Below are 16,754 nucleotides of genomic sequence, written 5' to 3'. Positions count from 1 at the left end.
CCAAAATTCAAACCCTTGATGATTCCTATATGCTCAATTCTTTGATGCAAATTCCCAATTCCAAAATCCCATTGATAAATCAATGTTTCTGAATCTCAAGTCCAATGCTCAAATATAAACCCGATTCCTGATCCAAATACCAATTCTGTTTTCCAAAATCCAAGTAACCTCCCCAGTGGAACCACGTGTGGCTTGATCCCCATCACGGGGTACGTAGGCAATTTGGCACTCCCAAGTTCAGTCGCACCTTTCTCTATCTTTCCCATTCCCTCACACTATTCATCATCTCGATTCATCTCGTGTCTCTCGGAACCATTGGATTATGGTTTCCGTCGTAAGAACCCTTAGAGCCCAATTTAGGAACAATGGTGTCGTGTCGTGTTGTGTCCTAAGTTTTAGGGAGTCCTAGAGTTAGGAGTCCAGCCTCATCACGGACGCTTGCTATGTATAGCAACCGTGCCATAGGTCAAGTTACACTAGTCATCCAGTTTTTCCCTAGGACAAGCCTAGTAAACTAGGATGTAGGCTAACCTGCATTAGTCTAAGGGACAACTTGCATTTAGATAGGATCATATAGCATCTTCGATGAAATCCTAAGATAATAAAATCCTCAACTTGAATTAAATAACTTCTCTTAAAACTGTTGAAACAGTCAATCCCGTCTAGATCGATGTCCTAGTTGAGTTAGGCATATGTAGCTTAGCTTAAATGCACCGAACTACGTCGACTCTGATCCCAGTAAGGCTTGGGTACGTAGGCAGCTTGGATGTCTGATGGCATACCACCCGCGAGTCGGCACCACAAACAAATTGTGGTGTTTTGTATATTAATTTTCTTGTAAATGCTTAATCAAATCACTTAGGATTTTCCATGAAATTAGAATTCTAGGAGAACTTTCACTTAGATTGAATCCAGACAAATTAATAAATCAAGATACACATCTAGGATTCACATTGAAATTAGATCATAGGATGCATGTCACTTAGTTCGCACATTAACATAGAGTTGAATGAGCCATTTAAAATAAATTTAAAAGAGTTAGCTTTTGGAATCGAAGACCGATTATCGGGCAGGAATGGTGCATGTGGCGGATAACTCCCCATACCTTCCATTCTCGTAACCAGGTAGCGAGTCTAGATTTCTGGTTAATTACGGGTCCTAGATCCCACATCTAGGTGGCGACTCTGTCAGTCTCTTTCGTGTGGAATTTGGATTGCCTTAGTGATCCCAAGTTCACAGGAAAGATTAATTCAAATCAATAATTAAATGCACACGCCAATCGCGTGGGTACGGGAGACCAAGAGAGAGAGCGCGGCGGCTCGCGCCCCACCCCTCTCGCGGGATCCGGGTACCACAGTGACTCTGGGAGATGGGACGCCAATATCAACGGGGATTACTGCCTCAGTTCCAAAGGACAGGTTGAAGGGCGACTCCCCCGTTGTGGTGCGTGGGGTGGTACGATACGCTCATAGGACGTGATAGAGTTCATCAGCCCATCGGCGTGCTTTCTCGTCCAGCCTTTTCTTAATCCCTTGGAGCAAGATTTTGTTCGTAACTTCGGTCTGCCCATTCGTCTGAGGGTGTGCCATGGAGGTGAACCTTTGTTCGATTTTCAAGTCTGAGCAAAATTTTTGAAAGTTTCGGCAATCAAACTGCTTGCCGTTGTCCGTTATGAAGACGCGAGGTATCCCAAATCTGCAAACAACGGACTTCCAAAAGAAGGTCTGCACATTTTGCTCCGTGATCTGGGTTAGAGGTTCAGCTTCCACCCACTTGGTAAAGTAGTCTATAGCAATTACGACGAACTCACGTCTCCCCGATGCTGGCAGAAAAGGGCCCGGATGTCCATCCCCCATACTGCGAAACGGAGTGGACTAACGATTGGGGCCATTGGTACAGCCGGTTGATGAATGGTGGGAGAGAATTTTTGGCATCTCTTGCACTTTTTGACTAGGTCCAGGGCGTCTCGCCTCATGGTTGGCTAGTACAGGCCTCTCAACAGTACCTTTATGGCCAGGGCCTTGCCCCCCAAGTGTTCTCCGCAAATTCCTTCGTGGGTTTCCAGTAGAGTGTACGCGGCGTCGCTCGACCGGAGGCATTTCAAGTATGAAAGGGTGTACGACCTCTTGTACAGACTCTCACCATCTAAGGAAACCCTTGCTGCTCGTTGTATCACTTTGCGGGCCTCCTTCTTTCCTTCAGGAAGCTTCCCATTGCGCAGGTAATCGATGATTTCGTCAATCCAACATGGTTCGTGCTCGACCTGCATTACTCCCACTGCCTCGTTCTCGATGCTGGACTTCTTCAGAAATTCCATACATATACTCCCGAGAGCGGTGTAACCGGACGCTGCCAGTTTGGACAGCACATCTGCTTTTGCATTTTCCGTTCTAGGGATTCAGATGACCTCGAAGCTTTTGAACTTGCTGGCTAGCTGGTAGACCTTGGAAAGATACTTAATCATGCGCTTATCGCGGGCCTCGTAGACTCCTTGGATCTGGTTTGTGACCAGTTGGGAGTCGCAACACGCCTTTAGCTTTTCGGCACGGGTTTGGGCTGCCAAGTTCATTCCGGCGATGAGAGCCTCATATTCTGCCTCATTGTTGGATGCGCGAAATCCGAACCTTAGTGCATAGTTCAGAACAAAGTTTTCAGGCCGGATGAGGATCAGGCCGGCCCCGCAGCCAGTCTTATTTGAAGATCCGTCCACATATACTTCCCAGCGCGGCTCATCGGACGACGGATTCTGGTCTGCCTCCCCAACTTCTGCTCTTACAGGTTCATTCTCCCCAACTTCTGCTTGTTCCCCAGGTGTAATCTCTTCTACAACCGGAGTTTGGACAGTTTCAAACGCGGTGCTTTTCTAGGGAATGGTACATTCGGCTACGAAGTCTACCAGTACTTGGGCTTTTATCGCTGGCCTGGGCAAGCATTGGATATCAAATTCGCTCAGTTCCACGGCCCACTTCACAAGTCACCCTGAGGTGTCCCGCTTGTGGAGAACCTGTCTGAGCGATTGATCGGTTAAGACTTTTATTGTATGGGCTTGAAAATACGACCTTAGTTTTCTGGCCGCCATGATGAGAGCATAAGCCAGCTTCTCCACTCGCTGGTATCTGGTCTCAGCATCGTGTAAGACCTTGCTGACATAGTAGACTGGTTTCTGCTAGTTGTGCTCTTCTCGAACCAGTACTGCCGCCAATGCCATGGGACTCACTGACAGGTACAAGTGTAGCTCTTCTCCGGGCTCTGGCTTGGTTAACAATGGCGGACAGGACAAGTACTGCTTCAGCTCTTCGAATGCAACTTGACAATCAGATGTCCAGGGGGCTGTTTTGATTCCTTTAACAGCATTGAAGAAAGGAAGGTATCTCTCTGCAGATTTTGAGATGAAGAGCTCTAGTGCGGCCACCATTCCGGTTAACCGCTGCACTTCCCTAATGGTCTTTGGTGGAGTGAGCTCCACCACAGCTCTGATCTTTTCCGGATTGCCTTCTATCCCTCTTTTGCTTACCATAAATCCCAGGAATTTTCCTAAGCTGCACCGAACGCGCACTTAGTGGGGTTGAGCTTCATGTTATGCTCCCTTAGGACGTGGAATGTCTCTTTCAGGTCAGATACATGATCTTGCGCGCTCTGGCTTTTGACCAACATGTCATCTACATAGACCTCCATGTTGCGGCCAATTTGTTTTTTGAAGAGCTTGTTTACGAGTCTCTGATCGGTTGCCCCCGCATTCTTCAGACCGAAAGGCATGACGCGGTAACAATACGTGCCCTCATCCGTTACAAAGGATGTTTTGGGTACATCCGGTTCATACATTCTGATTTGGTTGTACCCGGAGAAGGCGTCCATGAAGCTCAGTAGTTCGTGACCTACGGTTGCATCTATCAGTTGATCGATCTTTGGGAGCGGGTAGCTGTCCTTAGGGCAAGCTTTGTTCAAATCGGTGAAGTCAGCGCAGGTTCTCCACTTTTCGTTGGCTTTCTTTACCAGGACCACGTTTGCCAGCCAGTCCGGATATTGAATTTCTCGAATGAAGTCGGCCTTCAAGAGCCTCTCCATTTCTTCCTTAATCGCTTGCCGCCTTTCTAGGGGAAAGTGTCTCCTTTTTTGTTTCACTGGCTTACAGGTGGGGTCAACACCGAGTCTATGAGTACTGGTCTCCGGATTTATGCCAGGCATGTCTGCGGGAGCCCATGCGAAGACGTATGCGTTGTCTCGAAGAAATTGGGTGAGTTTCTGCCGGGTGCTACTGTCTAAAGAGGAGCCGATTTGAATGAACTTCTCGCTATCGCCATCGCAAATAGGAATGGAGATGAGGTCTTCGGCGGGTTCATTTACTTGGGCTTCGCCTCTCAGATCAAGTAGTTCGATTGGCAATGATTCCGACGCATTTTTGCCTTTGAGTGCCATATCACAGCACTCCCTGAACTGTGGTTGGTCCCCTCTAACTTCTCCTACACCATTTGGAGTAATGAATTTCATTTTCTGATGGTACGCGGAGGCAACATCGTGGATGAGAGTCTGGCCGGGTCGTCCCAAGATAGCGTTGTAGACCGACGTGGCCCTCACTACCAAGAAGTTGACCATTGCGAAAGCTTGACAAGGCGGTTCCTCGACGAGGACCGAGAGTTCAATCTGCCCTTCCACTTTGACAATTTCTCCAGAGAAACCGAACAGGTTGGAGTTCGCCGGTCTCAAGCAGTCGTCTCCTATCATCATCTGTTTGAATGCATGATAGTAGAGAATGTCGGCCGAACTCCCGTTGTCGACGAGGATTTTCTTTAACTCCCAGTTCGCAACGAGCATGGTTATGACCAGAGCGTCGTCATTGCTGAAGGAGCCACTATCTGTGAGGCCATTCGTTCGCTTCGAATCCTACGAGGTGCTTCGGCTCGGGCTGTCCGGGCAGTTGCTACCTGGGCACTCCTCCGTCCTGCCATTTTATAAAGGGGGAATTTGAACAACTTTTAGTTCAGAGGTCCCACGGATGGTGCTAATATGTTATGCCCAAAATTGGTAACAGATATGGCAGTGACGAAAGAGCTGATCTGGCAGCCCCAAGGGGCCGAGCTGAAGGAACTAAGCCATGCACAAGAGCGCACGAGGTCAGAAGACCAACCCGGAGTCGTTGCTCCGGACGGGCCCTTCGACACTCAAATCAGTATGAGCAGAAGTGCAGAGCCAAAACTTTTAAGAGTGGTAGTTCAAAAGTTACTACCCCCTTCTTTGAGCCTTAGGAGGCTTTTTATAGAGAGGGCCCTGGGGTGGTTGGGTTACCTACCCCAGGACAGGTGTCGGCCCATTTGTGGGTTTAGGTTGACCTGCCCTTAGCAGATTACCAGACTACCCCTGGGCAGGTGCCAAATTCGTGGTGGGCCCTCTAAGGGCCACGTGTCGACAGCTAATTGGTCGTTGCTTTTCATACCCCATCACACCTCATCAAATGTAACTGATTTTCCTTTTTCAACCTATTTTAAAATGTAACTGAAAATGACGTGGATCCAATGAAAAGCCCTTTTGTGGCTCTTTATGCAAGGGCTCTCTTGTATCTATCATTGCTCTTGCTTAGGATAGTAAAAATATAGATTGATTATTTTAAATATTTATGGCCCAAGGAATTCATAGAAAAGTACGGAATGCGGGCTGATGTTTGGAGAAATTACAGATTACGTGCACCTTTTAAAACAAGAACGAAACACGGGCTAATCTTCAAAATCGGGTAGTCAAAAGACCCTGATACCCTTCTGACATTAACAGAGTCCTCCTTTTCATTACTACCTATTAAATTGGCACGCTTCACAAGGATTCTTTTGGTTCATTTGAATGGGTATTTGAACTGAAAGAACCTTGGGTTTGTTTCTATCTTGGCCGTTCCAAATAACTAGAGACGGATGGATGCTTGACACGTGTTGGAAAACTTAAACTTTTTGGAATGCTAACGTTATTGAATACTTTGGTAAGCAGCGTTATCTTTTCTCACTTCTCTTTTGGTTTAGAACGGTAACGTTATTGAATACGTCTCTTTTGGCTTAGAGAATATTTTCCCTTCTCTTTTGGTCCTCATTATTTACGCCTGGTTACCCCATTATTTAACACCGGCTTACCCATTAATTAACCGGCGTACCCATTATTTCTCTTTTGGCTTAGAATCTTTTCTCTTCTCTTTTGGTCCTCATTATTTATGCCGGCTTACCCCATTATTTACGCTTTCTGCCGGCGTACCCCATTAGTTCCACCGGCGTACCCATTTTCTCTTTTGGCTTAGAATCTTTTCCCTTCTCTTTTGGTCCTCATTATTTACGCCGGCTTACTCCATTATTTAGGCTTTCCGCCAGCGTACCCCATTATTTCCACCAGTGTACCCATTATTTCTCTTTTGGCTTAGAATATTTTCCCTTCTCTTTTGGTCCTCATTATTTACGCCGGCTTACCCCATTATTTACGCTTTCCGCTGCGTATCCCATTATTTCCGCCGGCGTACCCATGAATTTGACGTACACCTTATTTCTCTTTTGGCTTAGAATCTTTTTCCTTCTCTTTTGGTCCTCATTATTTACGCCGGCTTACCCCATTATTTACGCTTTCCGCCGGCGTACCCCTTTATTTTTGCCGGGGTACTCATGAATTCCGCCGGCGTACACTCTATTTTCGTCGGCGTATCCCTTAATATTCCGGCGGCGTAGTCCTGAATCCGGCGGCGTTCTTAGCCAAAAGAGACGTGAGAAATAATAAAATATTCAATAACATCGCCGTTGGCTATTCAATAACGTTACCGTTATAAGCCAAAAGAGAAGTGAGGACCAAAAGAGAAGTGAAAAGATTCTAAGCCAAAAGAGACGTATTCAATAACGTTACTGTTCTAAGCCAAAAGAAAAGTGAGAAAAGATAACGATTGACTTTGGGTTGTCAACATTCCAAAAAGTTTTTCAACACATGTCAAGTATCCATCCGTCTCTAGTTATTTCCAACGGCCAAGATAGAAACAAAACCAAGGTTCTTTCGGTTCAAATACGCATTCAAACGAACCAAAAGAAACCTCGTGAAGCACGCCAATTTAATAGGCAGTAATGAAAAAGGATGACTTTGTCCATGTTGGAAGGGTATCAGGGTCTTTTGACCACCCGATTTTGAAGATTAGCCCGTGTTTTGTTCTTGTTTTAAAAGGTGCCCACAATCCGTAATTTCTCTAAACATCAGCCCACATTTCGTACTTTTCTGTATTAAGGACTTGTCTAGGATTTGACTTTGAAGCTACTAATTTATTAATTAATTAATAATTTCTTTTCTTTTTTCTATTTTCTTTCTTTTTTATAAATAATGGATTTTTTTTTGAATAGTGTAATGGAATTTTTATTCAGAAGGAAGAAAAAGAAAGGGAAAATTAATGAAAACCCTTCGACCATACTTCCTCCGCCAAAGCACGCCAAAAGAGAAGTGATATATATTCACCCCTTTTTCTTCCTCGGGCCACCTCCCTATAGTGTATTAATGGTTACTCTTTTTATTCTACAACATGGTTTTAAATTTTGGTAGAAAATTTCGGCCGAAAGCTCGGATTTTGGTTGGGACTAAAACTGAAATCACCCAAACCCCGAAATTTCAGCCAGAGTACCAATTTTTGGCCGAAATTTTAGAAAAAATGTGATTTTTAAATTTTGTTTAGAAAAATCACCAAAAAACCAAAATTTCGATACAATAATGAAATTTGCCTTTTTTTTTTTACTAAATTTAGGCCGAAATTTTGGTTTCGGCTATGTCCGAAACCAAAACCAAAATTTAAATCTATGCTCTACAAGAGGGTGGCTCTGAGAAGAAAAGCGGGTGAATATATCATTTCCAAAATTTCAGCCAGAGTACCAAATTTCGGCCGAAATTTGAGAAAAAATGTGATTTTTTTATTTTGTTTACAAAATTTCAACCGAAAAACCAAAATTTCGATTTGCCTTCATTTATTTACTAAATTTCGGCCAAAATTTCGGTTTCGGCTATATTCAAAACCGAAACCGAAACCGAAATTTAAATCCATGCTCTACAAGAGGGGTTCTGGGAAGAAAAGCGGGTGAATGTATCATTTTCCTTGTCCAAAATCACCTTATACCGGCCCGAGATACATTCCCTCAACCCTAACCCAACCCGCCTCTAAATCTCTCAACCCTAACCCAACCCGTCTAACTTGCTTTTTTTCCAAATCGAGTCGGGTTGAGTAGGGTTAGGTTAGGGTTAACCTATGGCCAAACAGAAAAATACACAAAAAACAAAAATAATCTTAAGAAATTGCGATAAAATTAAGGACAGAGGTCAGTTTCGGGATGAGTTGGAATGACCAAGGCCTCATCCCTAACCCAATATGAAATTAAATCGGGTTGGCTTTTCCCAACCCAATCCAAGGAAATGCCAAGCCAAATTGGGTTGAACCCGTTGTGTTTGAGCCAAGTCGCACCCTGATTCTTACCTCATAAAATTTAGTCATAAAGGGCCTGTTTGGTTTGCCGGAAAGGTCTATCCAACTACATAAGAAAATTTTGATGTCGTCCCACACACCCACCATGGTTTAAAATTTCGGTTTCGGTAACCGTTTAGGACATTCGGAAAATTGAAATTTCAACCGAAATTTGGTACTCCCGTTTGAAATTCCGGACAGAAATTTGGTAAATGGCGAAATATTTAATTTCGCCAAATACCGGTTTCGGTCCCCACCGAAAACAAAAATTTCGGTCCGAAATTTAAAACCATGAAACCCACACGTTAATTAAAAAAAAGAGAGCTAGGAAGACGTAAACAAACCTAGTGTTTTAGTTGCATGAGAAATTATATGGTACCCAACTGTCAAGTCCCGTGTAGGTAATACCGCTGTTGGATCAAATATCAAGGGCGGTACTGCTCGAACACTACATGATGGTCCGGCACCATATAGAAACTCTTAGTTGCATAAAATGACAGGCTGTAACCCAGAAAGGACATTGAAGGCACTTCTTATATAATTTTTTTTTTTCACACTTTATAATATTAGATATTTTGCTTGCTATTATTTGTTCATGTTATTTCAACTTTGCAATATCCGTGCATTTGGATTGCCGGAATTAGGCTGTGAAATCGGCTTCTAATTCTGATTATACTTGATTCTGACGTTTGGTTCAAAAAATAACAAATGAAATAGGGGCGAGGTGGGAATTGAAACCAAGGTGGAATTTTAGGGAGGAAATGTTCATTTTTTTGGTGGAATTAGGGGATGTCTTTTTCCCATCCCAAAAGGTGGCATTTTGATTTCACCCTAGTTGGAATAGAATGTTTTTGAATTAATAATTTTTCATGATTCCATCTAAGGGAGAATCAGAATAGGAATCAGAATATGATGTCCCTTCTGATTCCTGATTCCTGGAATCCAAATGCGGCCTCTGAGTCTGATATGTAGCTAGCATTCCTCCTAGTCTAAGTATAAAGTTAAGAGTATTTTGGTCTTTATATTTCCACCTCTGAATGCTTATAAATTTTGGGAAATGATTTCAAGTCGCTCATGTTTCTTGCCTTTTATGTTTAGAGAGCTGTAAAACGGTTTTGATTGTCCCCAAAAAGCACTTACCTGACAATTAAATGCTAAAAGACAAGATAAATGAGCGCATGTATCAAAATATAGTTGTGCTGAAATCATTTCCCTTTTTCTTATTCAACATTCTACAACTCCTCACTTAAAAGTATTGGAATCCAAAGTTCCAAAAACTAAAGGATTCCTCCGCCCGAGGTTGAGTCAGGGCCTAAGATCAAGACAAAAAGCATACGAAAGTGATGCTAACTCCTATTATACACTTGCCCTCTTATAAATAGGTTACTATAGTAGCCCTTCATAACTGGGGTGTGTGAATTGATATTTCCACGCCCCTTGCTGTTAGAGGGGTTGGAGGAAGTTCCTCCAACCCGGGTTGTTCAACTTAGGTTGAATTTTTTTAGAATTAGGGTTGAGCTTTTACCATAATGGTGGGTCGGGTGAGAATCCAATCCAATTTTTAGTAAAAGCTTAGTAGAACCAACCCCAGTTAGGGATGCAACTCGGGTTGGGTCGGGTTGGGTCAAGTTGAGGCCAACCCAACCCAACCCAAAAAACTTCAACCCCCAACCCAACCCGAGTTTCAACCCGGCTTGGCTAACCCAACTCAACCCAACCCAAATTGATTTTTCCCTAACCCGAACCCAACCAAACCCGATTTCCCAAGTTGGGTTTGGTTTCTGCTGAAATCTTAATGAAAAAAATGCCTCTTTAAATCAGTTACCCCATCAAATGCCTCTTTAAATCTTAATGAAAAAAATGCCTCTTTAAATCTTAATGAAAAAAATTGGAGAGAGAGAGAGAGGGAGAGAGAGAACCTTGTAGATGCTGTGGCGGAAGAACCGAAGAAGAATGAGAGATGGTCCGATGGAGGATTGGAGGCTGCTGGCTTTTCTCAAAGAGAAATAGAGAATAAGGATTTCTACTTTCTAGGTTAGGGTTTGCCTTTACTTTATGTTTTTGACTTTTTGATAAGTATATAAAGTATACACTATTATATTTTCAAGGATAGAAAATTAGAAGCTAGAAAAAACAACACGTGAAAAACTTAAAATGTTAAAAAGTAACGTGTTAATCTTATTCTTTCCCGGATTACGGGTTGGGTCGGGTTGCCCGATGCCCAACACAACACAACACAACACAACCCAACCCAACCCGAATTTTGGTCGGGTTGCCAAACCCCAAACCCAGATCCGAACCCAACCCGAATTTTGTCAACCCAACCCGCCCAAAATTCGGGTTCAACCCGACCCAAGTTGCACCCCTAAACCCAGTTGCATTCTTATTCATAAATGTTATTTATTTGATTGGGCTAATACAATTGCTTTTGTAACAACAAAGAAAACCTGACTTCAAAAAGGAAGAGAGTTACTATACGAAGACAGGAACCTATTTTCGCTAAAAAGAAGACAAGAGAGAGACTTGTATTCGGTGGGTTGATAATGATTTCTGATAAAATGACCAAAATACCCCTTTAGGAAAAGGAAATGCTCGCAATGTTAACTAGAGATTTCGGTCATTATTGGTTGCATTTGGTCACCAGTGACAGCTTTAATGGTGTGGAGTTTTGTTTAAAAATTTAAGTCGTAAACAAGGGTAGTTTTGGTATTGTATGCGTCGTTTTCATTACCAATTTGGAGTTCCGTTACGTAAGAGAAGTGTTCCATAGAGAAAAAAGAAAGCAATCCTGTCCTTTTCTCATCTTCGTTTCCTTTTTTCAAAGTCACTTTCTTTCTGCCTAAGTTTCTTTGATTGACGTGAAAGTAATAAATAATTTTGTTGGCATCTCATCTTCTAATCAAACCAATTTTGATTTTTTAGGTCGATAGGTTTAGACCCCATTTGGACCGAAAGAAAAACATTTATGATGAATTTTTTTGGGAAAAATACACTTGGACCCCCTGTGGTTTCTGACACATTCAACTTATCTCCAAAAGTTTAAAAGGTTACACGTAGACCCCATGTGGTTTCAAAACGTGACAAGTACACCCCCTCCGTCAACTGTCCGTCAGTTTAACCTGACGGAAAGACTAAAACTTACCATGGTTAATATTTTGAGGACAAACATACTGTCATTTGCAGGGGGATTAGGGTTACGCCATTTCCCACCGCCGCAGTCGCCCCTCCGGCCACCGCCTTCGTTGCCACCTTCGGCCATTGCCGCAGTCGCCATCTCCGGCAACCGTCGTCACCTCCACTACAGACAATCGAACCCCACCCCATGGCTACATCAAACCCACATTTCAAGAAAAAAAAACTTTGATAAATAAAAAAAAATAAAGCCCTAAAACATTAGGGTTTTTGTGCAAATCATTATAATGATGTGAATGAAGACAAATAAAACTCCTAAATGGAGGGTTTATGTTGATAAATCAACAAGGGTTTGAATCAAACCCCAATTTTTAGTTTTCAAGTATGAAAACCCTAATTTTCAGTTGGAGAAGACGAGGGCATTTTGGTATTTCCCCCCACGCCATCAGCTCCGTCCAGTTAAAAAAAAACCCAATGAAACCACAAGGGGTCTACTTGTAACTTTTTAAACTTTTGGGGTTAAGTTGAATGTGTTAGAAACCACAGGGGGTCTAAGTGTATTTTTCCCAAATTTTTTTTAGAAAATTTGTTCTTTCCAAATTTAGAGGGAAATAATATGATTATGGTTAATTTGAATTGTTTTGGTTTAAGTTTTTTTTTTTTCATGTAGTTGACTTGACCACCACGTAGTGTATTTATGAATACTCCTTAGAACAAGGGATGGTCCGGTGAAGAAAGAGGGGTGAATATGTCAATTCAATAATTTTATATTCATATATGAGAGCTGTAAGGAAGACCCCCCGGAGTGTCAAAAAGTTTCCGAACATCCCTCCTAAGAAGTCATTTAATGGACAATGCATTAATGACAGATTTTTGGACAAAAATAACCTCAGCTTTTTTATAAAATGACTAATACATCTTTACTTTTAGTAAGCCTCCACAAGAGGGCTGTTTGAGAAAGCCCGGACAAGGCCCTGTCTTCGTATAGTTTCTGCTAGGCCTAAAATTGGTAACAGATACGGCAGTGACGTAAGAGCTGATCTGGCGGGCCCAAGGAGCTGAACTGAGAGAACTGAGTCCTGCACAAGAGTGCATGAGGTCAGAAGACCAACCCGGAGTCGTTGCTCCGGACGGGCCCTTCGACACTCAAGTCAGTATGAGCAGAGGTGCAGAGCCAAACTTTAAGAGTGGTGGTTCAGAAGTTATTACCCCTTGCTTTGAGCCTTGAGAGGCCTTTTATAGAGGGAGACCTGGGGTGGTTGGATTACCTACCCCAAGACAGGTGTCGGCCCTTTTGTGGATTTAGGTTCCACTCTTAGGCAATTACTGAATTACCCCTGGGCATCTATCAGATTTGTGGTGGGCCCTTCTGGGGCCACGCATCGACAGCTCATTAATCGCTATTCTTCGTACCCCATCGGTTGCCCCCCAGTTCTCCAAGTCATTGTAATGATTTCGGGAAGTGTGAAGAGTTATATTCTTAAATGGTAGGACGAGCCGGTGTTCGGGATGGCTCAATGGAAAACCTGTCCGGCTAAGCCGTCTGTCCGGCCTGGGACGGCCGGAAGTGGAAGTACAAAATCTGTCCGACTTGGTCCGGATTGATTTTTTCATTTAGCGGATACGTCATATCCTGTCCGGCTTGGGCCGGACTGATTTTTGTCATCTAGCGGACGTGTCATATCCTGTCCGGCTTGGGCCGGACTGATTTTTGTCGTATTGCGGACGCGTCATATCCTGTCCGGCTTGGGCCGGACTGATTTTTTTCGTGTTGCGGGCGCGTCATATCCTGTCCAGCTTGGGCCGGACTGATTTTTGTCATCTAGCGGACGCATCATAGCCGGACTAATTTTTGTTGGTTTGTGGACGCGTCATATCCTGTCCAGCTTGGGCCGGACTGATTTTTGTCTTCTTATGAGACGCGTCTTTATCCTGTCCGGCGTTGCTACGAAGTGTGTGCCCTTCCGCATCCACATTTATTAGCGCCGTTGCTTCGAAGGGTGTGCCCTTCATTAATGAGGGACATGTGGCATCATCCGGTTCATGAATGCAAACCGCCTTCAGTCTCAAGGCTATAAAATGAGGTTTTCACCTTTCATTTTTTCACTTTTCGCTCTGCCTTCTCTGCCTGTTCGGCTCTGCTAGCCCGTGGTTGTGGTCGTCCGCAAGCTTAAGAGCTATCCCCCTTAGGCCGGTAATCTTCTTTTCAGGTCGTACATATTTGATTTCTCTTTCAGTGTCACCTATGTCCAGTAGTGCTTCGAGTTCTGAGTCCGGTTCTAGGTCCTCTTCAGGGGAGTCTGCATCTTCTAGTAGTTCAGAGTCTAGTTCGTCGGAGAGGACCCAAACTAATCCGACCAGGACTCTCGGCCCTTATATGACGAGTCCTGATGTTAGTGTAGAGGTCGTAGATAGTGGGGACGAGGTAATTTTGGAGCTGAATAACACCCCGCCCCCAACAGATGGTTATTTTCGGGCAGAGATGAGTGCAGGTAGTGACGCCGCCGAGGCGTCCACCACATTCCTTCCGGGCCGGGCCGTTGAGGTCACTGCTAGGGCTCGGATGGACGCCAATCCCAAATATAACACCCAGGCTCTTTACGAGGAGAGTATCCTTGATGTGTCCAGACTAGGGGACATTATAGATAGATATTGCATTCCCCAAAGGTTCAGGTTTAGGGCTGCGATAGAGGGAGATAGGGCTTGCAACGACAGCACCGATGTCTGTATGTACGACGAGTCGCTAAGAGCTGGACTCAGGTTCCCTTTGCACCCCTTCTTCGTCGCAGTCCTTCGATACTACGGCCTGGCTCCGGCCCAGGTTGCGCCGAACTCGTGGAGGACGCTTATTGGTTTCATATACCTCGTCCAGGGCCGGCTCCAAAGGAGTTTGTCCATACCGCTATTTCATATGTGTGCGCACCTGAAGAAGCATATGGACAGAGGCTAGATTTACATTAGTCAGCGCCCTGAGGTGAAAATGATTATCAGCATTCCCTCATCCATACATCTATGGAAGAACCGGTTCTTCTATGTCGAGGACGGCGAGCCTACTGAGCCCTGGCCGGTTCCTTTGAAGTGGGACACCCCAGATACACTTGCGCTGAGTCGCAAGCCGCTCTTGGAGGGCGAGGATGTGAGAACGTTCGCCCTAGTCTGTGAGGAGTTACGCCGGGAGGGCCACATTCACTGTGCGGACTTCTCTAGGGAAGAGGTTCTGGTCGGGCTCGGCATTAGTACAGCGACCCCGGCAAGTATGTGGCTAGTCATGCTTTTGAGTCCTCTTTTTTCTCCCTTTTCCCTGACCGGCTTTTGTTCTTGCTGTTTGAATTTCAGAAATACAGTCGCAGTCCCAACTGGAGAAGGTGAGGCAAGGAGCCTTTGTCAGGGGCCAAGGCCAGCAGGGCCAAAAAAGGAAAGCCCCTAAGATCTCAAGTCATACGCCATCTAAGGACGCACCGCCCCCCAAGGGCAAGCCAACAGTGAGGCTCGTCAGCTCATACGGGCGGGGAGCGGGAACACCCAAGCCGGGGGACGGATCTACCGGAGTCCGTCCCACCCCCGCGAGGTCGGGGACAACGTTTTTCGGCTCAACTGGGCCGTTCAGAAGAGCGACACCGACATGGGTGACAGTCGTGTTGCCAGGGAGATAATTACCAAAGGCCAACTGAACCAGGATCAGCTCCAGGTTCTTAACGAGCCTCCTGATGCGGCCGATGAGGCCATTTTCTCCTCGCTCTACCAAATCGGCGTGTATTATCATGACTTCCGCGAGAAGAGTCGGAAGTTCTCTTCCGCAATCACCAGATCTGAGGAGGAGAACGGGAAGTTGATCCAGCAGGCGTCCGAGCTCAATAGGTCCATTAACGAGAGGGACGACGAGATAAAAAGACTCAAGTCCGAGAATACCGCCCAGTTGCAGAAGGCCGTCGATGCCCTTGAAACGCAGAGAGGGAGAGCCCGGGAGAGGCAGATAGCGGCCGTGGCAGACGCCGTGCAGAAAAATGAGTATTAGCTTGTCCACAAAATCATACAAGCTGGGGTTCATGGATTGCCTTGAGCAGGTCAAGGGATCCAACCCGAATGTCGTTCTCACAGCCCTTGTCCTTCTTGACCCGCCGGCGGGTCAGGGCGAGGACGGGCAGGATGCCGGGGCGGGGGGTCCTTCTCATTAGGGTGGCCATGGGGTGCCTTGAGCTACCCATTTTTCCTTTTTGGCAGTTCACTGTATTCTTTTTGTAATGGCCCTTGGAGGCCCTACCTTTTGTAATGGCTCGTGGAGGCCCTACTTTAATGAATAGTTCATATTTTACTGTGCATTGTTTTCGCTTGCGTCTGCTTCTCACTAGTGTCGATTAACCTAACACTGCGTGTCTGACTGGTATCAATTACTCGACACTGTGTGCCTTCGACCGGTCCCGTTCCTGACCAGGAGTGCGCTCCCGGTCTTCGTGGAGACGAGCCGGGGCGGACCAAGCAGCAAGTACCCATGTTTTAGTGAACTGGGTTTCTGAGAATGTTTGGTTTTTCTGTGCAGGCCCGTTCCCGACCAGGAGTGCGTTCCCGGTCTTTGTGGAGACGAGCCGGGGCGAACCAAGCAGCGAGTACCCAAGTTTTAGTGAACTGGGTTTCTGAGATGGTTTGGTTTTTTCTGCGCGGACCCGTTCCCAACCAGGAGTACACTCCCGGTCTTTGTGGAGACGAGCCGGGACGAACCAAGCAGCGAGTACCCATGTTTTAGTAAACTGGGTTTCTGAGAAGGTTTGGTTTTTCTGCGCGGGCCCGTTCCCGACCAGGAGTGTGCTCCCAGTCTTTGCGGAGTCGAGCCGGGGCGAACCAAGCAGCGAGTTGTAGACACCCCCATTTTGCTCTGCCTTAATCGATAAAGAAATTAGGGTTTTTTCTGTCAGTCCGTCAGTATTCTCCATTTCGGTGTCCGTCCCCCATGTTTTCTCGATCTTTTCGGATATTTCTGTCATATTTTGCGTCGTCCTGATAATTGTGGAGAGTGATTATTCACGAGAATCCGAGCCAGAAAGAATTTGGCCCACATTGTGGGGCCCACATTGTGGGGCCCACATTGTGGGGCCTCAGTGGGGCCTCTTGTGGGGCCTCTTGTGAAGAGCAATGATGGTAGCTCTCCACTAAGAGCAATGATGGTAGCTCTCCACTAAGA

At 45.3% G+C, this 16,754-nt stretch overlaps 1 protein-coding gene across 1 annotated transcript; it reads right to left on the bottom strand.

Annotated features, from left to right (window-relative positions):
* Nucleotides 1-3,534: 3,534 nt before the first annotated feature.
* LOC143888135 (uncharacterized) lies at nucleotides 3,535-4,812 on the bottom strand. The gene is made up of 2 exons (XM_077392456.1): nucleotides 3,880-4,812; nucleotides 3,535-3,738 (listed from the first exon to the last, which is right to left on the bottom strand). Exons 1-2 carry the CDS (start codon nucleotides 4,810-4,812, stop codon nucleotides 3,535-3,537), a joined length of 1,137 nt encoding a protein of 378 aa, XP_077248571.1.
* Nucleotides 4,813-16,754: the final 11,942 nt, after the last annotated feature.

The sequence above is a fragment of the Tasmannia lanceolata genome, unplaced genomic scaffold (genome assembly GCF_043159265.1).
Source record: "Tasmannia lanceolata isolate RefF3 unplaced genomic scaffold, GAP_Taslan_0.1 ptg000012l, whole genome shotgun sequence".
Taxonomy (NCBI): Eukaryota; Viridiplantae; Streptophyta; class Magnoliopsida; order Canellales; family Winteraceae; genus Tasmannia; species Tasmannia lanceolata.
The sequence above is the reverse complement of the archived record's forward strand: the minus strand, read 5'-3'. Positions and strand labels throughout refer to the sequence as shown.